We start from the raw sequence: 24122 nt of genomic DNA, 5'->3' as shown, positions 1-24122 counted from the left end.
TGGTCCAGGAGAAGCAGTGTTAGGCTCAGGGTTAATGGAATCGCCTCCCCCCGCTAGGGATGGTAACGGGGACTTGAGGGAAGACAGAGGCAAGGGCAGGGACACAGAGCCAAGATGGATTTCCTGCCTGTGACAGCATCTCATCTCAGGTGCCGGAGGCGTTTTGGTGTCTGCAGTGGGATGTGCACTGAAGCACAATCATCGTCAGCGAGTGGCATTTCAATCCATCCTTCGATGATGACACTGCCTTGCACGTGTTTCAAAAAGCCAAGCAAAAATGGCTCAAGGCCACAGCAATGCCCAGCATGTTCTCAAAATAGCAGCCGATTTCTTGCTATTTGCATCCTCTTTTGATCCTCCAGCAGATCGTAGGACAAAGCACACGGTAAAATGATTGTCCTAGCACAGAAAGCACAGAGGCAGCAAACATCTCCGGTCACAACGAAGGTAGTAGGGCTTCGTAACATAAAACACAATAAAAGGTTAATATGGATGCTGAAATATGGGTGAGGGAAATGTTTATGCCATACTTTCCACACAAAGGGTGAACCAGTGGCTTCTGGGCTCCGAGCTGTGCCTAGCAAGCCTCACGTGGGCATTTGGGCCCAGGATCTCAGTATTCACTCCATAAAGCTCGTAAAACACGTCAGGACCCATTCTCTGATCTGACACAGTGTGGCTCGTCATCCCTCACAACCCTCACGCCCAAAGCAGGGCAGCCCGATCCACCCAGCGCTGGCAACGATCCCCTGTGCGAGCTGCCCTGTGCCAGCACCACTAAGGACAGAGGGCTCCCGATGAAGGGGGACAAACAGCCACTGCCCCGGTGCATCCCCCAGTGGGGATGAGGCCAAGATCTCGTCTTCATGCCAAAAATCCCCAGGTGTTAAGCTAGAGGCAAATTTCTGAAGGAAAAGAACTGTGCCTCAAAGACCTGAAAATGCACTACTTGTCTCAGAGAGGCCCACAGGTAAATGAGGTATCGAGATGGAGAAACCCTAAAAGTTCCCATGGAAAAACAAATTACCCGCTGTGATAGCATAGGTGGAACCACTTCTAAATGAGGGGTGAGAAAGCAACACACCCCACCAAGTTGTGTGGGTGCCTCTCCACAACTGCTCACTGTGGCGTTGACAAGCGGCCCAGTTCAGTGCTTGGTTCCCGGTTGTGTTTGTGGCAGGCTGGCCTGGTAACCCCTGCTGGAAGACTGGCTCTAAAACCTGGCTGAAAACCTGAAATCCTTCAGCCACGGCTCTTCACTATCTCTTCACTCCTTGAAAATGCAGCCAGCAAAGCCCAAAGCTTCACTTGACTCTGCCCAAAGCATCATTAGCTCCTGCTGTGACGCACACCACTTGGTGCAAAGGCTCGTTTCATGCTGAATTTTGTTCTCCATGCTTTTTGTTTTTCCTTTAGCTCTCCACTAACAGTTTCAGCACCCTGTTTACCTTTCTGGCTGCTGCTGCGAGGTGAGCAGAGGCTTGGGGAGGATGAGTCACGGTGACTGCAGCACCTCAGCACCTACAGCTGCACTCCAGCACCAGGCCTCCTTTTCTGATCTCTGTTCCTTCCCTTACATTGATGGATTCCAATTGCCCCTCAAAATACCCCATCAGCTTTCATTTTCAGTACCTTGACTAACTTTATCTCAGCAAGCTGTCGTGCTGCTGCTCACCATGCACAACCCAGGGGCTGGCACAGCTCTGCGGAGCTCCAAAGGGAGCAATTTAGGAACTGCTGACGCTGTTTTCCGTGTGGTAACGTCATGCTGATCAAGCCTGAATTTCAGGATGCATAATTTATCAACTGCCCATATTTATTCGGGATTGAGTGGACTTTGCTTTTGTCCAGAACACAAAAGCTGGTTCCAGACAGCAGAAAAACCAGCAGCAGGGATGGGAGAGCAGGGGCGTACGACCTGAGCGTGAAGGAGAAAGACGACACAGACATCCACATTATCAGGAGGGAGCAATTATAAGCACGCTCAAGCATGCTTAATCAAAACCATGTCGCTGTTCAACAGGAACAGAGCTTGGGCAGTACCCTGTGTTACTGTTTCATTACTCCAGGTATTAGTGGGATTGTTCTAGGAGTAAAGCCGTTGAGTGCTCTTCAGCCATTACAAAGCATTTACATCTTCAGGAAATGACGCACTCCTCTTTGCTTCAGCTGCAGAACAGAATAGTTAAGCCTCTGCTCACATAATTCCCCAGAGAGGCACTATAATTATGCTGGAGATATCTAGCATCACATTTTACTACCACTGTCAGGACGATCAAGTTATAAATTGCAAAATCCAGCGGCTGACCCAAGACTAATCAGGTAGTTTCTGTGTTCCAGGTGAACAATCCCCAGAAGACCAGGAACACTTAACCTACACGACAAATTTCTCAGACCAGCTCCAAGAAATGTGACATTTCAATGCATCACTCGGCTCCCCACACTACCACCAAGCCACCTACGAGCAGAGAAGGCAACTGGCTTTCTATTTCCTCCCCTCACTCAGCATTTGGTTGCCTTTTTTATTTTTAAAGCTACAACCTCACTATATATAGCTTATATAATTATATATAGCTTAAGTAACTATATATAAGTAGTCATTTAATGAGACTCGGTTTCAGGTCGCTCTTCCTTAGATGTATACACGTGATTTTTTCTCTCCTCTATATTTACCCCATCACAAAGACAGTTAACCATGCACTGATTTAAAGGGAAATTTTTTTTAAAAGTGCTTAAACATGTATGTAAATCTAAGCACACTGGTATTTCCTGATTAATCAGACCCTAATTAAAGCTCATTATCCAGAGATACACAAGAGAAATCGAAAAATCTACAGATATCAAATTTTATTTAAGTTAGCTGAGGGTGTGTATTTGGCTCAGGATTGCTTATCCTTGAATTTAAAAAAGAGTGACTGCAAATACTATTAAAGAATAGGAAAAGTAGTCAATCCTTTTAAAAGTGTCACAAATTTTGAAAACACTTGTATAAATTCTGTGAACTTTGTATAGCCTTAAATGGGCATCATTTAGTTACCATGAATAATGATATCTGAAAATATTAGTACTTCACCCTAAAGTTTACATGCATCATGAATGTGCTTATATTTAATTTCAAGAGGGTATCAAAAGTGATAATGGTTAGAAAAATATATACATTTTTGTCTCTTCTAGAAAAAAACATGGTCATTTGAAATAACTGTCAAATAAAATACTAAAATATCCCCTCCACAGATTTTTTTCCACAATCCAACATAAAATGTAGGATTATATACAGCTTATGCAATCTGTCATTTTTAAAACATATAGCCAAAGGTTTTTTTAAGTACAGAAAAACATATTACTGCTCTCTAAACTCTTGGCTGCACCGATGCATGATTGTTTAGGCAAGCCAAAACAGGAAAGCCACATGGTGATACACAAAGCAGTCATAAGAAAGGTAAGGAAAAAATGGAAGAACACAAGAACAAAAGAAAGCGTACTGGTTAAGGTAACATCGAGAGGAATATTGGCCAACAGTGGAATACATGGACTGTCAAGTAACATGCAGTAATTTCTACAGGAAGAAGAAAATATATTCCAAGTATTAAAAGGACACTTTCATGGTACTTCACATTTTTTTTTAGAAGTAATATTAATGATTACTGACTACTGGAAACAGCCTGGATTGAAGTTGCATTGGACACAGTTTGTTGCTGTGCTTCAGTTAGTGGCAGTATTGAACTCCAATTGCACACACACCAAGCAAAACAAAGCAAAACCTCTACGTTTTTAAAAGGAAGCAAGATGGGAAGAAAGTTTCAAAAACCATGTGCTTTCAGTACCTGGGTGCAATGCAGTAGTCGACATGACCATGGTTTGATTAGTACTTGGTTAAAGTAATTCTGGTGTGAAGAATGATTTCAGAAGAGCAATATGGCATTTGCAACAGTGACTGACATTAAAGATACAGTGACATTCAGAATCTGAAATTCTTTAGTGTCCTTTTAAGTGCCAGCATACTAGTATCTTAGCTGCAAATGAAAAAGAACAGAAGCAGATCCTAATGAAATCACCCAAATCAAGAATTTTCTTACAATATTTGACAGAAATGAAGAAATATTTTATGGAACTATTGAACAGAAAGAAGCATGAAGGATAATAGCAGCATATGGTTTACAGTTTTCACTTTTCAGTTTATTAATATTAGTGGCGCAGTCTGCAATGGATAAAGCGAGGGGTGAAATTCTGACAAAACTGGCAATTGTCTACCATATGTCAACACTTAATTATGGTCCTTGTAAACAGCTAACTCCTCTTTGAATTTTAATTGCAAAGGAAAGAATATTTACATATAATATATATGTATATAACCACAAAACCAAAATTAAGTCAAATCCTGATCAAGGAAATCACATTTTGAAGAAAACATAATACAATATTAAATAGTACGTGTCCAAAGATTTTAAAGGCATCGTGATCTTCATGTTTTCTTCTTCCAGTCATTTCCCCTTAATAGATTAGGGATTTCATTTCAGAGTAAATGAGTGGAAATATTATAGAGCAACTCCTGTAAAGTATAGCTCCACTACTGAAAAATGCTCGAGGCGTGGTAATCCAGGACTCTGACTTAAAGCAGAAATAAACAGCATATAGTGCCACAGCAAAGAAGTGGCCAATCAGTACCATTGGCTTAGGAGATAACCTGCATAAAAAAATGAAGAGATAAAATATGTAAATAAAAAGAACAAAAAAAATTATTGTCAAATTTTCAATTTACAAATTGAGCTGTTTACTCGAGATTACACACAACCCTCTGATGTAGGCAGCTGGGATCCTAATGTGATCTCAACTAGAAATAATAAATGAGTCTGATTGTCCTGGAGCTGCGACACCCCCAGTATTCCCTTCCAGAGGTTAGCCAATGCACAGACTACTGGACAGGAAGAGAAAGCAGGGGTGTATCTGTCTTCAGCAGCTCCCAAGAGGTTACACAGATATTTACCTGTTTCACTGTTCCTTTTGCTGACTTGTGGGAGACCTCAGCTGTCACTACTCTCAGCTTTTCAAGCATGAAACACCTCCACCAGCTCCTCACTCAAACTCCCATGCCACCTATGTAAACTCTCTAGCTTGTAGAGGACCTTTTAAAAAAGCTAAAAAAGGCAGCGAAGACATGGCTGCAAATAACACTTCAGGCTTTAGTACAATTCTAAAAATATTGGCTCATGTTGAGCGTTCTCCCCATGCAAAATTGACTGACTGAGAGCAAAGCAGATTCTAAGCGAGGCTCACAATGCTTGATCTGGCTGACATTAGCTATTATCAGCGCACTGAACTTACACAGACAGCAATCCAACAGGCCCCGAGACACATTCTCCACCAAGTCTGAAGTAATGGAAACAGGCTTTCTTCAGCTGATGCAAGGAATCTATAAAATTAATTAAAATGACTCAGCAAAGACTGTCAACAGATAGTGAAAACCTTTTCAGAAAATGCAACAAAGATATAAAATCCAGGCCTTTGGCACTTTGGTAGCTGTTGCTCTGTTAAATTCAGTTGGATTTGGAGATGGTTTTATTTAAGTGCAGGTTAATCTTACGGAGTATCTACACATTCCTGAATACTAACTGACACAAAAACAAGTGATTTCAGTTATTTTGTGTTTTGTTACCAATATAAACACAAACACGTACTAATATGCTCCTCTACATACACATCCCCTCCCCAGACATATCTATTTACCAAATTTGAATTAACCAGAAGTTATCTTTAAAATATATTTACCATCTGTGGCAGCAAAAAGTTCATAAAGTGCTTGGGCAAGAACATTCACTACAAAAGAATGAGACTTTTTTCTTGACCAGTAAAATGATTTTTTTGCCTGCAAAAGAAAAAAAAACAAACACCACATTTATATCAGGCAATACAGAACAGCATTGAAGTGATTTCTAAGTAGGTGATATGAGTCATACCCATGTGAAAACACAGAGTGGATTTAGAGATACACTGGGTATGTTCCGAGCTAGGTCATTAAGGGACCTTGGATATTTGTTAAACCAGTTATGTGGCTCCTCTGACACTGAACATAGAAAAAAAGGGCAGTTTCAGGGTGTGCTTCATCTCATCCGATGGTAGTTGGCTGGAGTAATTCAGACACTGGAAAGATAATACTTGCTTATTTCTCCCTCTTGACTGAGAATAAATAGAAAATAACTGAAAGTCTGAGGTGATTAGCTGAGATATAGGTATCTGCGTTTGGTCAGGTAAGTTCCGTATTGTCCTGACATTCCTTTTAAATGTTTCTCACTTCAAAACAAAACAAAAAAAAAATCTTTTTTTTTTTTTTTTAATAATTTATTTGTGGTCTGTAATCACTTTGGCTGTCATTTAGCCAAATCAATATGCCTGCCCTGATCAAAAGTGGTAAACAAATAAATCAGAAATCTTACCAACCACTGATCAGAATTTTTGGGTCTAAACCTTAGCGATGGTGCCGATTTCTGGGCAAGAAGGATGTCTTCTAACTCTCTATTGTGAGATTAACGTGGCAGGCAAGAGGCTGGTGGAGTGTCAAGAGGCACCTTGACAAACGAGGTGTACGTGCTCATTGTTCTTTAAGTACACTCATGCAAGGTAATGGTGCAAACCCGTCCAAACCCATCCCATATGAGCTCACTCTACGTTAACAAAAACACTACCAATGCAGGAACATCAGGTACTACGCTAGCAAAGCACGATGACGAGACACAACACACCAGTCTCCTGAAGCAAGACTGATCTGTAAGCCCTGTCTTGTATCTGCCTCACAGCCATAGCACTCAGTAATCACCACTGTTACTGACGAATGCCTAACGCATGATTTGTAAGAAGTATGAAGAACTGTGACTCACTAATAACTTACACGTCCCCCTGCTGCATAAAACTTTAAAGTGTGTCATCTAAAGTGGAACAGAAGTCACCTGAACGAAGTCCAAAATAAAGCTTTACCTTAAGAATATCAGAATCTTCATACAGGTCTGGAATATCCTGGAGCAAGCTCCTCCATATTTTGACATCGTTTAAAACAACACTCATTCCTCCACCAGTCAGAGGGTGCCTTATATTATATGCATCTCCCAAAAGAAGAACTCCTAAGTAGAAGAAAAAGATTAATGGACTACTGCCCAATCACTATATAATCTTACAACTCAAACTGTCTGTTACCAAGCTTATTGAGAATTCAATCCCATCAGGAAATAAGATGAATAACTAGGAACTGAAAAAAAATAAATATAAAGGGGGAAAAAAGAGATGTCCTTACTTTAACAAATTTAAAAACTTCAAAATACAAAAAGTTCAAAATATTTTTCCCTATACGTATGCATATGTGTATATCAAAGAATAAAAATACATAGAGTTCAAGGTAATTTCTTTTTTAAAGAACAAGTTTTCCTTAAAAAGACAAAATTTGTATAAGCATGAGCAACTGAGTCATTTAAAACTAAAAACTGAAGCAGACATTGATTCAAAGTTTTGTGTATAAATAAGCATTCTAGTTAAACTGTGCCAAATGCATACATTTTCAAACTATTATCTTTTTCATAAAAGGATGAAATAGTTGTACTGAGCAACAAGCATAGATTTGTGCAAACATGGCCTTAAGTCCCAGAAGTTTATAATGCCACCCTCCCACCCTCTTTATTTTACGATACACACCTTTTTTGTTAACAGCTGAAGGAGGTAAGAAGCTTGCTGGCATAGTCCTTAAACGATCGTTCTGAACTGCTGCTAAAAATGGTTCCTTCAGGTGATCTGCAATAACCAATTTTTTCAGTTACCCTACTTTGGTAGAATCTTAAATAATTTGCATACAATTCATTTTAACCTCTTCTCAGAGATGTAATCCTTCCAAACATCTAAACTCATGGATGTCAACTGAACAAACTGCTATTTGATGTGGAATCTATGTGAGAACAGTTACTGAAACAGGAACTGTACATATGGGAAAAAACAAAACAAAACACAAATACACAGTTCATTGGATTGAAGGAAGCGTGCCTTTTTGGCAGACTCTAATTGTGACAATCATGAAAGGATTTCATAAAAGTTTTGCAAACTTACCAGGTAGTTGTGGATGAATGTTCTCAATCATATATTCTTTTAAGTTTTTTGGCATTTTCCCTCGAATATCAACAAGGACTCGAGTCTCAGTTGAAGAAATCTGATAGATTAACACTGGACTAGTTTTAGCTAAAACAAGTTCAGCATAATTAGCTTTAAACTGTGATGCATCCTAAAAAGAAAAAGGGGAGAACAGTTGAAATTAATTAATAAAAGGATGCTAAACTTCAGATATACAAAATCATTTTCTGACATACTTCAAAATAAAATCCTGTACCAATATTAAGTTAATATCCTTTTATTAATATTATTAATATTTTATTAATATTTATTAATATATTTAAGTTTTTTTTTCTTTAAATGAACAATAAGAGTGTTTTCAAGAAGAAAGTTCTGAACTTCTGTGTAATTACAATTATTTTGGCAACACATTTTAATATTCATTAAAATACATTTTATATGTTTCATTTGAAAGCCTCACTAGTATTTAAAACATGCCACTGAAAACCTGTAATGTAATCAGTGTAGTGGCTTTTCATAGGATCATTTTTACTTCTATGAAGAAAGTTATAGGAGAGAAAGAAGGGCACTAAGCTGTAGACAACTACACTTCTCATGCTTAAGCAAGTTTCCAAAAGTACAGAAAAAGAAGGCAGTTGTGCAGCAATAATTATAGGGATAAGGACCCCAAAAGTGCTGAAGCTCCTCCAACTCAGACTTCTGAGGCCAGTGGAAGTTCTGTAGTTTTTGTTCACTCTCCCTTCATTATTTTTTTATTGTTAATCCAACAGTTAACACAGCAGCTTTGGAGGACAACACAGTCAATCATCCAGCTACCAACCTGAATTCACACTTTTCCCACTCACATTTATAGATCCTGAAGGTTTATATGTACCCTGTTACAAGGTACCCCATTTTTAGGCAGGAACAGAGTTTTGGGTATTCTTCTGAGATATAAACACAGATGGTTTGACCCACAGCTGCTAGGATATCAAAAACTTAAGGTCTTTGCTCCCTGAACAAGTGCCATAATAAGAATCCTGTGCTACTATCTTTGGTATAGATATCTTAACGTGAACTACTCAAAACACCCATATCCAGAGTGACAACTTTACAAAGTAGGTTCCAGCACTGCCTACCTCTAATCCACAGATTAAAGCCAGTGCACACGTAGCAAACGGTTATGTGAGATCCTGAAACTTTTTTTTCCTTCAGTATTTTCCATAATCTGCTTCAGTGCTCAGTTTAAAGTAGCTATGTTGAAACCTAATCCAGTTGTTTAACCCTCTCTTGCTCAACTGCAGAGAAATTATCTGATTAGGTTTCTGGCTTTAAGAGTAGAGTTTGTTCTTAATCCAACTTTTAACCACAATATTCATGTAAAAAGAAATATGGCTCACAGATATTTAAATGTTTTGAAAATCTGACCTATACTTTTACCAAATATCCTAAATCTGCAAGTTCAGCTATCCCAGAGATGGGACAAAGTATACATCAATAATTTAAAAGTTAAAAAACAGAGATGCAAATTTCCAAGCACTTTTCAGTGTGGCGGAGAAACCGATAGAATAGCTGAACAAATATTTAAAAGCACTGTTCTAACTGATTCTGTTGAAAAACATTTAATGTTAGAATTCAAGACAGTCCTTACAATAAAGTGTCAACAGTTGCTTTAACAAAGAGTGCTTAAGTCTTTCACTGAAATATTCTCTACCTACGTAAACTTCTGTAACTCTGCAGTTACATTTGATTAAAGTATTTCTTGCATAAATCTCCTTTCACAGACTTCTGGACATGTCTTTCATTTCACAAAGCTCTACTATAAACTCCCCTTCTGTAGGAGCTCATATTAACAGGTTCTGTAGGCATCTATACATTTGGATGAAAAAAACAACCAAACAACAACAAAAAAAAAACAACGCCACTAAACAAACAGGCCAAAGAGGTGTTGGAAAGAAAGCGTGTGAACATTTCCCAAGGACAAACAGGCAGCCAGTGGAGACCAGCAACCTGTTGATCCAGAGGAGCTAATAATACTTTATTATACACACAGGACTATATACACCCGAGGCACTCTCCAAACACCACTCAGAAGCTCCTGGAGTATCACTACAACCCTCTGCTCCTGATTACAAAGACAGGTTTGGCCTGCTAAGCACTGCTGCAGCCAAGCAACTTTGAATATGAGCCAGGTACACGAGTGAATAACTCAGCGTGCTGTACATGAATAGTTATCTGCCATTAATAACTGCAGATGAGTCTGTTATTAACAACAAATTAATGAATAAAAGGTGTTCCAAGCAATGCTTACTGTGACCTGTGTACCCCCTAAACACATGCTTGGCCCCCTTTTAGGGTAAAAGCAATTTCCAAAGCATATATACTAAATGGTGGTTTTTGGTACCACCTTGCAATGATCTTTCCAAGAACACTTGGATGCTGCAAGGCCTTTGTAAGACATCAGACTCTGGGATTCTTCTCATTTCTCAGTATAGTTCACAACAAAGACAATAAAAGATTATTGAGTGAAAGCCAGGCCCGCACTAAGAAGAGGTAGCATAGTGGCTTATATGCAGTAATACGCAGAAGTTACCTTCAAAATGCAACCAACAAAATGGGATGAAACAGTAACATTGTTGGAGACCAGGTTCTTTCTAAATTTGGAGAAAAGTCCATCCGCTACAACAGTAAGAGGTGCATGAAGTTCCTGCAGCATAATAGAAAGACAGGATATTTTCAATTTTGTTTCGGAACAATGGGAAACAACACTCAAGCCCTCCTTATCAGTTGCCTGTTAGATGCTCTTCAAAACAATAAGCATGTAAGAGGTCCACAGACCACACCTATAAAATGTCTGTTAGAAATAAAATACTTTTGCTTTCCTCATCTTGATATTAAACTATTTATTCTGAAATTTAGCCCAACAATATTCTTCAGCTTTTTTAGACATGCAATCACATAACACAGTAATGGGGACTGTGTCAGAACTCTGATAAAATGGGACAAAAAACAGAATAATTGCTTCACTCAGCCTAAAATCCTCGTCAGGAAAACAAAAAACAAAGTGCAATAAACCAAAATGCAGTCAACATGCCCAGATCTCCATTCAAAGAACAAGCACTGGACTCTGAACAGTTCCTAGTATACTTAGGAACTATAAACAGAAATACTGTATATAGAGAAAATACAAAATAAAAACTGAGTAAACAGATTAGGTTCAGCCTGAACGCATGCACAAATTCCTAATGTTTAATACATACACTGTTTCCTAGCATGAGCGAATTATTCTGTTTTTTAAAATATATTTTAAAGCATTTTATTGTTATGATAATGTAACACCAGAATGAGAAAGCTTTTACAGGTAGATGTTTCTTCCGTCTATGTACAGAATTCTCATTGCCATTTGCAGTTAAGTCACTGAATATACATAACTGAATATATAGATTTATAATGAGCATTAGTCCTTTGTCTTCACACACTTGGCATAAGCAGAAAAAATAATTTGCCTTTTAAGCTTCCAGGTTGTAAGCAACAAGGCAAAACAAAAGCATACTGTGCTTCATTATTACTATTGGATAAAAGTGTCTGGTGAGGCACTGTGCTGGTTTTACCCAGTTGGGCGGTCGAGATCCGCCACAACCACTCTCCTTCTCCCCTTCCTCAAAGGGAAGAGGGGAGAAAATACAAAAGAAAGGGCTCAAGGGTTGAAATAAGGACAGAGAGATCATACAACAGGTGTCATCACGGGCAAAAGAGACTCACAGTAGAGAGATTATAAAATTTATTATCTATCACTAACAGACTAGAACAGCGAGAGATTAAAAACAACTGAAAACACCACCCAACCTCTTCCACCTCCTCCCCATGAGCACCACAGGGGAATGGGCAATGGGGGCTGCCGTCCTTCCCGGACTGAGCCTGCGGGGGCTGCCCACAGGCAGCAGCTCTTCAGGAACTGCTCCCACACGGCTCCGTCCCATGGGGTCCATCCATCCCCCAGGAGCAAACTGCTCCAGCACGGGTCCACCACGGGTAGGTGGCAGACCCCCTGCTCCTGCGTGGGCTCCTCTCCACGGGCTGCAGCTCTGGCCCGGGGCCTGCTCCTGCGGGGGCTCTCCATGGGCCGCAGCCTCCTCCAGGCCACATCCACCTGCTCCACCAGGGGCTCCTCCACCCATGGGGGGGCTGCAGCATGGAGATCTGCTCCATGTGGGACCCATGGGCTGCAGGGGGACAGCCTGCTCCACCAGGGGCCTCTCCACAGGCCTCAGGGGAACTGCTGCTGCCTGCCTGGAGCACCTCCTGCCCTCCTGCTGCACTCACCTGGGGGGCTGCAGGATGGTTCTCACTTCTTGCTCTCCCAGCTGCTGTGTCACAGCAGGTTTTTTCTTTCCCTTTCTTAAATCTGCTCTCACAGATGTGCAAATATTACTTACTGCCTTGGTTCTGGGTAGTGGTGGATCCCTTTCGAGCTGGTTGAAACTGGCCCTTATCTAACATGAGGCAGCTGCTGGATGCTTCTCACAGAGGCCACCCCTGCAGCCCCCTGCTACCAAAACCTTGGCCCGAGAACCCCATGCAGGGGCTTGTAGATGTGAATTGTACATCTACATGGAATGAGCTCCTCTAAGCGCAGTTCTCTCCTGCAGAGCAGTGGGACTCAGTCACTTGTGTGACACGATCTTTACAACTTTTTCTGTGTTAACTTGAACAAAATGAGAGTAGAGCTGAGTAAATATATACGTAGTATATATTTTAAAAATGTATTTATATCCCTGAATAATATACGTGTTTCTAGTCCCTGAGCTTACAAAAGTGAGTTCAGAAACAGCCCATGAGACAGAGCTAACATAACCTCTTTCCTATTGCAAGCTCTAATTATTCCTGCAATTAGAGCAAGGTCTCCTGCCCATATGGATTCCCTGTTGTTTAATGAGCTGAATACTCATACTACATTTTTTCCACAGTCAACACACTAAGACCTTTCCTCTGTTTAATTGCCTCTTTTTGATAAATTTTATAACTTGGCTTTTATCATGCTGGCTAAATTAAACCTCATTTAACAGAACAAAAACCTCAAAGGTAATTTGATGGAGACTGGAGATGTGGAGAATTGAAAGTCACAGACATACAACATACATTATCCTCCTTTCCTTAGGAAAGCAGGCTAAGGAACAGACACAAGCTCTCCCCCACCCCAGTAGTTCCCCAGCTGTAAAAATTAACAGATAGTGTAAGAAAATTCTGATAAAAAATTCTTCTGTGTTTCCCACATTTCCATAATCAAAGGCTATAACAGACAGCAAATAATATCACTCTTTCCAGCCATGGAACATCAGCATTCAAAGCAAAATGTGAATTTGCATATCCCCATTGTACAGACGGGAAACTCAAGGCTTTAAGAACAACATCAATGCTCTCAGAAATATTATCAGCTAAAACACTTATCACCCTACCACTGGTCACATAGGTCATATTTAAAATTACAACAATAAAATCCATAAATGTGTTTTATGGAAACATTTTATGTGAGAATTTCCATTTTCATTTCTAAATGATCTAAAGATGAGAGATTTCGTTAGCAATGCCTAGAACTGAATCTGCCAACTACTCGGAAGCTTTCTGCATCTTGTACGTAGGGCAGCAGAGCACAGACAGGAGATTCCTGCCTCCCCCATCAGAGCACATCTGAAGACACTTAGTACATAACTTTAGGCAGCAAAGGAATTTTAAAGCCATGAAAGTGGAAACTTTCAAATTTGGCTTTTCTAGAGAGTAGGCAGTATATCCAGAACTTCAGAACTGGTCTCTCCTAAACTTATTATTATATTTTCACTCAGTTTCATAGCATTTAGGCAGCAATTTAGTGTTAGTTGGGGCAAAGAACAATCACAGGCAATTGAAATAGGCCAGAATTCTCTTTCTGTGATTCAGTGACTGGACACAACTATATTCTGACCTTTAGACACCTCAGTCAATGGTGGAGGTATACGTGGAAATGTAGACCACTGTGTACAAACAAAGCATCAATTGCTTTTTCCATCAGTAACTTTCAAAAGATTTTAAGCTCCAGACATACAAATACAGAAGAAAAAAACAAAATGAATTCTCCAGAGACACTGATATCAGAAGCTGCGCAAGAAGTTATAAAAAGAATTCCCATATGCCAGGACTGCATCCACTAGAAAGCAATCTCCCTTTATTAAAGCTTTCACCTCCTCGGTAATTGCAGTTTCTCTGCACCACTGATCTGAAATAGCAATGTTTCTGAAATGCTATATACATATAATTGTACTCCCACAGCAGTTAAACGAAGTTCAAAACAGAAAACTGTCTCACCTTGGTATCTCCAGTTTCCTTGTCCTTGTACTGAACACCCACAACGCAATCATCTTCTTCAAGCAGTTGTAACACAGTCCCTTCAATGAATTTTGCGCTGGAGTAAAACAGAGGAGTTAGAACAGAAGGGAAGAGGATTAAGGATGCATTTCAAGGCACTAGGCACAGAAGAAAAACCTGATTTCCACTAATCTCTGCCAACACATTTTTTTTAAATATTACAAAGAAGTGTCCTCAACCACTATTCCAAAGCCATACTAAGTGTCAAAAAGTGCTTCTCATTAATTTCAGTTCACCATGGCCATTTGGCTTGACATTTGAGGATATTCTAAAACCATAATGCTTAATGTAAACACCCTGCCACTTGGCAGAATCCCCAATTTTGCCTTAGGTGCTCCATGGCCACGTGAGAGACACAGGGAGGAGTCTGACACCTATTTACAGTCAGAAGTCAGCCAGCTGAGTCATCTCTGCTGAATGGTGAGCAATGCTGACACTCCAAGTGCAGCCTAACTCCAAGTGGAAGAGAAGAGCAAGATCCAAAGCAGCACTGCAATAATTAACAGGAACCTAACTTTAAAATTTAGATGATTTGGGACTATTCTTTGTGAGTTCTGTAAACTATCTAACCTGTTTAGGACAGAAACATAAAGATCTGATAACGCTTATGATCAGAGTTTGAACAGAGCATCCCTTGCATTTTACCTCCCAACCAGAGCTACCTGGGTTTCACAAACTATGTTTCTGCCCACTTAAATCCCTTGTGGGGTCTGAGCTGTTAAATCTGATCCCAGCAGTTCACGCCAGCTTGAAACAGACACTCTCTCTACTTCACAAATATTTTCATATCTATATGGAACACAGCTTCAAGAAATGAGATGAAGACCCGTATGAGAATATGACAGCTTGGCACTTTAGGCTCTCAAGGGAAACACGACTGATTGAATTCATGTCTTTGCTACAGCTGGCCACCACAGAAATTTCAGAGCAGATCTCCCACATCCCAGCTGAGTGCCCTAATCCACATGCCAGTTGTGTCAAAATTTCTTAGCCACGCTTGGGCTTCATAAGCAGTTCATGTTCCTAGGCGTTCCCAGAGTACATCTATCAAATTAAATCTCACAAGTAAGATGTGGAAGTGACCAGCTTAACTTTTCCAGGCAACAAGCGGGTGGGCTTTATCAAAATACGAATGGTTATGCATAAGCACACCAACAGGAACTTCAACAGCAAGGGAATGCAGCAACCTGTTAGTTAACAGCAGGTGAACCAGTTCTGTGGATCCTACTAGCTTTTATATTTCTTCTATAGCTGTTATGTCATTATTGAAGTGCTTACCTCCCTTTCTGATTCTAATCCACTAAAAAATAATTAATTAATGATGCCCTATCTCTTTTCTCCTCAAAATCATTTTCACTCATCTGAAATTAATTTATATTGCTTAATACAGATAAAGAGGATATAGAATCATCGAATTATTTTTATAGTGGGCTAGAATCAGAAAAGGAAGCACTTAAATAAATAAAAACTATAAAGGAAATATGAAAATATATATTAATCAGTAATTATTCCCTATATTTTCATAACTTATAAGATGAAAAAGAAAGCTTCCCAGCACTATTTGATCTCCCCTGAGCCTTGATTTAATATGCAGTTTTCTGTGCTATAATGAAAATGGAAAGAAAGCATATCCAAAATGAACATTAAATAAAGTGTGGAAGAAGGGGTAAAGATTGAATTCATGACTGAAATATAACCTTTTAAGCAGAAATTTATAAAAGCTTATGTACAGCTCATGGAGTACCCTACAAATTCAACAACAGATGTCCAAATTTCAATGAACTTGAAGCCTTAAGAAGAAAGCTTTAGCTTTTATCACTAGTAAATGCAATTGTCATTGATTTTAACTGTATTTCAGAGTTGCTGTATTTTAGTGTTAATAATTCATATCACATAAAAGCTATGATAAGAGAAAGTAATTTTCCAGCTCAGAATAAAGACATGCAAAGTAAAAAGAAGATAATGCCTTGTGTATTTCTCTGGTAAGCAGTATTTATGTAAAGAAAAAAAAAACAAACAAACAGTACCAAATAGAAACAGCATCCAGAATCTATTCTGTTTTAAGAAAAGTTACCTTCTATCTCTTTTATACAAGGAAGTGATCAGTTAAAGTGGAAATACCAAACACTACTTTTTGCTTCATTGTGAAGAGGACGCATCTTCAAGATTCTAAAATGCAGAGGTTACTGGCAGTAGCTCTTTCCAGGTATTTAGTGCTATTTCTAGCTATTTCGTTTGACTTCTTGTTAGCAGAAAAAGCAGAACATGCCAATGTAAAATAAGTTTGTTCTCTTGCATGCATCATAAACAACACCTCTAGAAGAAATGACACCAGGTGTATCGTACATTTCTTTACCAAGGAAGTTCTATGCATTGCTCCCTGAGAAGAGGTCACTACTTCTGGTAAATATCAAACTCAAGAATCAGAAGAAGAGAATCAGCTTTTAGTCCTGGATTATTCTCACACATGGACAGGCCAGCATCTTGCCTCACATTTAAAGCCTATATTCCCATAAGTCTTACAATTAACTTATCCCAAAGGTGAATGTATGAAATATACTCCATTCATGGGTCTGTCTACAGAAATCAGAAAGAGTAACTACAGCTGTCACTTTGTCTCAGCCTCAACCACTGGAGCCCTCTGTGTTGGGACAGAACACAATCGACAGGGAACCTCACTGACCCTGGGAACAGTGCTACAGCATCTCAGGATCCAGCCTGTGACATTCACTACCACAGTGAGACTCACTTGGGCTCTGCCATAGCTGCCTTTCGGAGCCCCATGATGAACTTGCCATGGTGAAAAGACCTTCCACTGACAACACAGCCATCTTCAGATGTTGGATAAGGAATTTCAACCTCCGACTTGGTCTCTATGTCATGAATTACGTAGCCATTTACTGTTTGTGCATCGATACCTTCTACCGTATCTGCAAAATAAAAGCCAACAGAAGAGTTTTAAAAAGCCTTTTAAAAGCTTGATTATGTATTATAAGTTTTTATTTATGTAAACTCCCATTTTCTTAATCAAAACATAAACAAGTGAGGAAAGAATATTTTAAAATGCTTTTAATTCAATTAATTTAATTCAAATATACATCACAGGTAATCTATTTCTTCATCTTCCCCGTAGACATGCTTTTTCTAAAAACATAGTTGAGTGCAGTACCTGTTGTGTTATAGATAAAAGTACGGTTTGAAATGCACTCACCTTCAAGACCCAAATCTCTAAGTGCATTCAAGCCTCCAGGTTGCAACAATTCTCCAACTATCCTGTCGGGTTCTTTCAGATCCCTCTCAATTACAGTCACTTTCCTTCCATCCCGTGAGAGCACTGCGGCCAAGGAAGAACCAAGGACACCCGAACCCACGATGATAATTTCTGGATCGTATTGCGGTGATAAGGCTGTATTTGTGGCAGTCTCTGTCAGATGAATGTCTGAGCAGTTTACTTCTATTTTACCCTGCAGAAAAGAAAGACAAAGTTACATGTGCTGATAATATCTGTACCAAAACCTTTCCAGAGGGCTGACCTTGGACTAGTTCTACTTTCATCCTGCAGACTGAGAGCTTTTGTGGTTGGACGGCAGCTTCCTGTTTAAGTTTTGTTTAAAATGAGACCAGTCACACTTAACAATGCAACAAAAACAAATCCTAGAACCGTTTGGGTGGAAGGGACCTTAAAAATCACCTAGCTCCAACCCCCTGCCACGGGCAGGGACAGGTTGCTCAAATCAAGCAGGGAAAACAAAACAAACAAATGAAGACTCTATCAGGGAGTGTAGTGATAGGACAAGGGGAAATGGCTTTGAACTAAAAAAGGGTACATTTAGATTAGATGTATGGAATAAATTCTTCACTCAGAGGGCAGTGAGGCCCTGGCACAGGCTGCCCAGAGAAGCTGTGGATGCCCCATCCCTGGAGGTGTTCAAGGCCAGGCTGGATGGGGCTTTGGGCAACCTGGTTTGGTGGGAAGTGTCCCTGCCCAGGGCAGGGGGTTGGAATCAGATGGGCTTTAAGGTCCCTTCCAACCCAAGCCATTCTGTGATTCTAAGACACCTGCTTACAACTGCCATCCAAATCAAAGAGGAACCATTAACATAACCATGGTCTCAGATATCCTCAAAGTCAAGTTCCTACAAAAGGCAGTAAACCAAGGCCCCCCCATATTCTTGATCTATGAAGTAATATTCCAATGCCTTCGTATCAGTGAGTTCCTACTACATGGCGGACTTTGCACTGAGCAATTTAAAAAATTACCATATCCACTGGAAAATGTATTTTTCTGATTTTACTGTAAGTGAACCTGTGTGTCAAAAAATAATAATGGAAATACTCAGCAAGGAAAAATGTCAGGAGAAACTGCTATGTAGGAAATGTTATAAAGAAGTGGTCCTAGAATGAAAACTCATCAAACAGTCAAAAATACGTGCAAAATTACCATATTGCATGGTACAATGGCCGACATTTAACTGCCCAGATGTGACATACTTCACATTACACACCAATTAACGTGTACCTGGTACCTGATGACCAACTATGCTGTAGTAACCTCATAGCAATATTTAATCACTCAGTCTTCAAAGTGAGAAAAAGTTCCAGCACAAACCTGCAAGTTGTTTCTCCAGCCACTAGAATGAAGCCTGGAGTCCAATCCACTCTTTTACAAATGCCTCAGCACTTCGCTGCTGACAGCAGTAAAAATACGATTACATCAGTGAAATGAATGGCCAGAACAACGCAGACACCAGGATTTCTAGGGGCATTGTGTCATGTTTATACCTACCACTCAGCAAGGGCGTGCAAAAATAACAGTATGAATTTGAGCAATGCAAGAAATGGGGGGAAAGGCAGGCTTTTACCAGCAAAATCAAATAAAATCCGGGACCTACCAAAAAATTTCATGGGGCACGCATCCAAAAAGTTTCAAGTTCTTTTGTGCAAGGGGTCAGTGCTCAGCTGAAACATGCCCAGAAGTGCTCAGGCAGGTAGCCAAGCAGTGCTGACCCGCAGAGGTACTGCATATGCATGTCCACTTGGTGCTCTTAGATTGCAGCACCGCTGCCAAACCCCAGCTCTCCCCAGTGCTCCCAGCAAGCCTGGTGAGCTGGGCACAGCTCACCACACTGCCTACTTGAGCTTGGGCTCTGTGATATTGTGCAAGCACTGTTTTAGCAGGAACTCCCAAATAAATGTATCTGCAGCTCTCCAGACAAACATGCTGTATGCAGAACTATTAGGATGGTGACTGCAGAATCCCAGAATATCTGAGGCTGGATGGGATGGAGCTCTGGGGACCATCCTCAAGCAGGGACACCCAGAGCAGGGTGCCCAGGTCCACATCCAGGCAATTTTTGAAGATCTCCAAGGAGGGAGCCTCCACAGCCTCTCTGAGCAACCCGTGCCAGTGCTTCGTCCGTACAGAAATGCTTCCTGCTGTTCAGATGAAACCTCCCATGTTGAATTTGTGCCTGTTTCCTCTTGTCCTGGCACTGGGCAGCACTGGCTCTGTCCTTGTTATACCTTCAGCAATGTGTACATGTCCTCCCACGAGATGCTCCTCTCTAATACCCACCACAGACCTCCAGTCGAATCCACCCTTCTGCTAGTCCCAAAACCCCCTTACTATAACCCTCCCTTCGAGCAGTCTCACGCCAGTCGACTTCACAAAACCCCTACAAACGAGTTTCTCCCTTCCCTTTTCCCCAAAAAAACAACACCGAGCACAACCCACCAGCCACCCGGGGGGACATCAAGCCAAACCCTCCCCAACCCTCGCTGCCCTCAGCGGGGCACACCAGCAAGGTGAAGCCATCCCCACCCCACATGCTGCCACCCCCCAACCCCATTTACCTTTCGGGCTTCGGGGGCTTCAAACCTCCGAGCCCCAGCGTTGGGCTTGGCCCAGAAGAAGCCAACGAGCGGCAGAGCCGAGAGGAGGTCGGAGAGCATCCCCGGGTGGCTCTTCTGCCGCTGCTGCTGCTGCCTGGGGCCCCCGAAATGGTACCTGTAGGACAGCAGCAAGCCCAGGGAGAAGAAGAGGAAGGCGGAGAGCAGCAGCTCCTTGTTGGCGTAGCTCAGCAGGTCCCCGCACTTCTTGTACACGTAGATGAAGGAGGCGATGCCCAGGAAAGTCCACATCGCGCCCTGGGGCGGCTTCCCCCTGCAGCCGTTACCGCCGGCTGGTGCTCCCCAAATGAATTGATTGATTAATTAATTTATTTATTTATTAAGGGAGATATTAATTAGGGAAACAGAGGCTTGCGGTGCGATGGAAGGAGGGGGGGAATGCAGCAAGCGCAGCCCCAGCTCCAAAAGGGGATCCTATAAAACCTGCCCTCGGATGTCTTCTTAAAAACTCCAAGGAATGCACCTGCGGTGCATTCAAAAAAAAAAAAAATAAAATAAAATAATAAAAAATGAAATTATATATATAAAAAAATAATTCTTGCAGCACCTGGGCTGCCGCAAGGGATGCTCACGGAGCTCAAGGCTTCTCGCTATGATGATTCCCTTCCCTAATCTGGCTGTGGGGCCGCCCCTTTGCTGTGCCCAGCCTGCCCCTATCCCCTTATCCCCTATCCCCTGTCCCCTATTCCCTGTCCCTTGCCCCCTGTCCCTGTCCCCTACCCCGGTCCCAGCCGGGGGGGGGGATCAGGGGTGGGAGGGGGGAGCGGGCTGGCGCCAAAGTGGGCGGGGCTATGCTAATGAGCATCTAGCCCCGCCTCTCCCTCGGCACCGCGCGCCCCGTGCCCCAGCGGCGGCTGGCCAATCGGCGGTGCTATGCCGAGATGGCGCTATGGCCCGGCGCCCAATCAGAGGGCGCGGGAGGCGGGGCTTGCGCTCGCCGTGCGGCTAGGGCGATGTGACGAAGGGAGGCGGGGCGGGGGCGCTGCGGTTGCCGTGGTGACGGGATGGCGGGGGGGAGAGTCGCGCATGCGCGCTGCTGGGGGCGCGGGCCCCTCAAGGCAGGTGGAGGGGCTGAGGGGAGGGAGGGTTGCGCAGCGTGAGGAGGCTTTAAGGCTTTTGTGTTATAAAAGAAATTCCTGGGCGTACAGCTGCAGGGCAGTGCGAGGGGTAGGGGGTGCCTGCCATCCACTCAGCTGCAAACTGAGCCCAGAAATGTAAAGCCAAGGGATGGGGGAAAAGGATAACGTGCCCCAAACTGACAGACAGGAAGGGGAATCCAGAGGTTTGGTCATTGAGTTACCTCTTGGGCTGTATGAAACCATCGCAACAAAACAAAACAAAACAAAAAATCCATTTTTTAGCACTAAGTTCCTCAGGAGCAGGCACAAGTGGTCCTTCCTGCTCTCTGTAACCTGCAAACTGTTACTGAGCTTGAGTGTGTGTGGCAGCAAACAATGCTGAGTGTGCCTCTTGGGACATGGTACAATGATACTCAAAAGTAACGAAGTTATGAAACACGTCAGGGCTCCACTTCACACGGAACTGGTAGAAAAATAAGCAAAACCACGCCAACAGAACAGCGCACTCAGGCTCAAGGAGGAGATGAAACCCTTGCAGTAGCAAAATGGCACTACAGGAGTGGATTGTGAAGAGGGGGAGAACTTTTAGCAATGTCCTGTGCAGTAAAATAAATAAATAAATAAATGAATGAATAAATAAATAAATAAACAAATAAATAAATAAAGTACGCTTATATGAATAAAGGCAAAAATGGGAGCCAGGAGAACGGGGTTTGGTTCATTCTCCAGGTAACTCAGGCTAAAAGTAAAGATGTGTGAGGTAAAAAGGTCAAGCACAGGTTATTTATATATATATATGTATATATACAATAAAGACCCTAGTTTCAGTCTCATCCAGTGATGGTGCTTGTGCCCTTAGCAATGGCATGAACTTTGATGAACTTCGGTGCAACAGAGACATCTGTAATGATAGGCATCTACTAGTAAAAAACATGTTCACAGACAAGCACAGGCTGCTTTTCCCCAGTTTGAACTTTATATATAAGTTTTATATTTAAACCACTTGAGACTGAACCTTTTAGATACCTCTGCACTTGATTTCTTCTGTTCAATTCTCCCATGTTCCTTAAGCCCTCTTAAAAAGCCTGTTTTATGAACTGGGCATCACAGAGTTGCTCGGTACTTTGGAAGACAAAATTAAACCATGTATAAGCCTTCTGGGCATTTCATGTCAGGGACCAAGCATGAACAGCAGCACAGTTTTTAAGTTAAAACATTTACTAGAACCAACACAAGCCTTCTGAAGACTAGGACAGGTAAAACAGTTGACAAGCATGATCCAAAAACTACTGAAAATAAAAGCAGGGTAATGCAAATACCTAGTAAGAGTTGGACAAAGGACCAGTAAAATTTAAGGAGCTAATAGAAAAAAGAATGGTGTTTAAGGAAACTGAAGCAGAGTGATGTGAATGAAGATGCTGCTATGATGATTTTAAGGTTAGAGTCAATTCATGCTCCTTTTTATTTCAAATACCAAAAATCCATGTTTACCCCCAACCTGGATCCTGATTTATGCAGCCGGAAGGTTATTTGCATCAACTCCCTGGTAACATGGAAATGTGATCCACTATGGAAAACCAACTTTCTGTCCTGTCCAGGTCATGCCGTGGACACCCAAATGCTGCATCTGAGACAGAGGAGAAGGCAGTAATATATGGCTGGTAAAAAACTGAGCGTGGGTTCTCTTCTGCTGCAGGTAGTAATTAGCTCTTATTAGTGAATAACAAAACTACACACTTGGTAGTTTTCCACCTTTCCACTTTTCCACCCAGGCAAATGTTGATGAGATGCTTGTGCAAAACGTCTGCCAGGATTATGTAATTCCTGAGTATTTTTTTCTTGATACTTCTGTTCTGAGTAAATCAAAACAATTACAGGATTCTAGTTTTGTATACAGTGCTCACAAGTGCATCTGCTGGAGGCTCAGATGTGCTCTGAACATTTCCAGCCAAGGCATGAAATGTGGGTGGCTTCTCACTGTCTCCTAGTTTACTCTCACTGGACTGGCTATGGTGAAGAGCTTGACACAGTTACATTTCTCCATTTTCTGTAAGAAAGGACTAACTTCTGTTGCTTACATTATTGTAAATAAGAAGGTATTCCTGTGGATTTCCTATTTTCCAACATTACAAAACAGCTTGTTGTTTTGTTCTGTATTTCTATGTGTTCTTGACCTTTGCTATGAATTTTGTTTCTAGAATAAGAAGCTTCTTGCCTCAGCTGTGAAGCACTGTGAAGATGACTGCTGTGAAACAGCATTTAATGATCCAAATTTCACAGCAGCAAATACAGACAGGCTGGAACAAGAATTTCTAAAACTGGAGAACAACTTCACAACCAGGAAATAAGGGCACCCGAGAAGAGTTTGGAGCAGACTTTTCTCTTCACTCTTTCCCAGCAGCAGCTTCACTTAGCAAAATGCAGTTTTCAGACTTGGACAGCCAGCTGTTGACAGTGATGTGAAATTGGGACAACCAGAAATGGTGGGCAGAACTCCAGGGTATACAAAATAAATAATTCCATTAAGATAGACTTTGCTGGTTTTACGGAAGCAAGCTTCGTAAGAAAGCCATCCTAAGATGCCAACCCATAATACTCAAGACAGGTCCCTAGTGCATGGTCACAACTACCCTGGCAGTCCATGGATTAGGA

General features: G+C 41.5%; 1 protein-coding gene across 1 annotated transcript; it reads right to left on the bottom strand.

Moving 5' to 3' along the window:
* Nucleotides 1-4491: 4491 nt before the first annotated feature.
* SQLE (squalene epoxidase) lies at nucleotides 4492-20622 on the bottom strand (the record flags this gene model as incomplete). Its single annotated transcript, XM_084282834.1, has 11 exons — nucleotides 4492-4684; nucleotides 5323-5410; nucleotides 5767-5863; nucleotides 6970-7112; nucleotides 7678-7773; nucleotides 8083-8254; nucleotides 10676-10789; nucleotides 14422-14518; nucleotides 17231-17411; nucleotides 17693-17945; nucleotides 20335-20622. 11 exons carry the CDS (start codon nucleotides 20620-20622, stop codon nucleotides 4492-4494), a joined length of 1722 nt encoding a protein of 573 aa, XP_084138960.1.
* Between the last annotated feature and the right edge of the window lie 3500 nt (nucleotides 20623-24122).

Source organism: Netta rufina (genome assembly GCF_964035555.1).
Source record: "Netta rufina genome assembly, chromosome: 2".
Lineage (NCBI taxonomy): Eukaryota > Metazoa > Chordata > Aves > Anseriformes > Anatidae > Netta > Netta rufina.
This window is presented reverse-complemented; position numbering and strand designations above follow the sequence as displayed.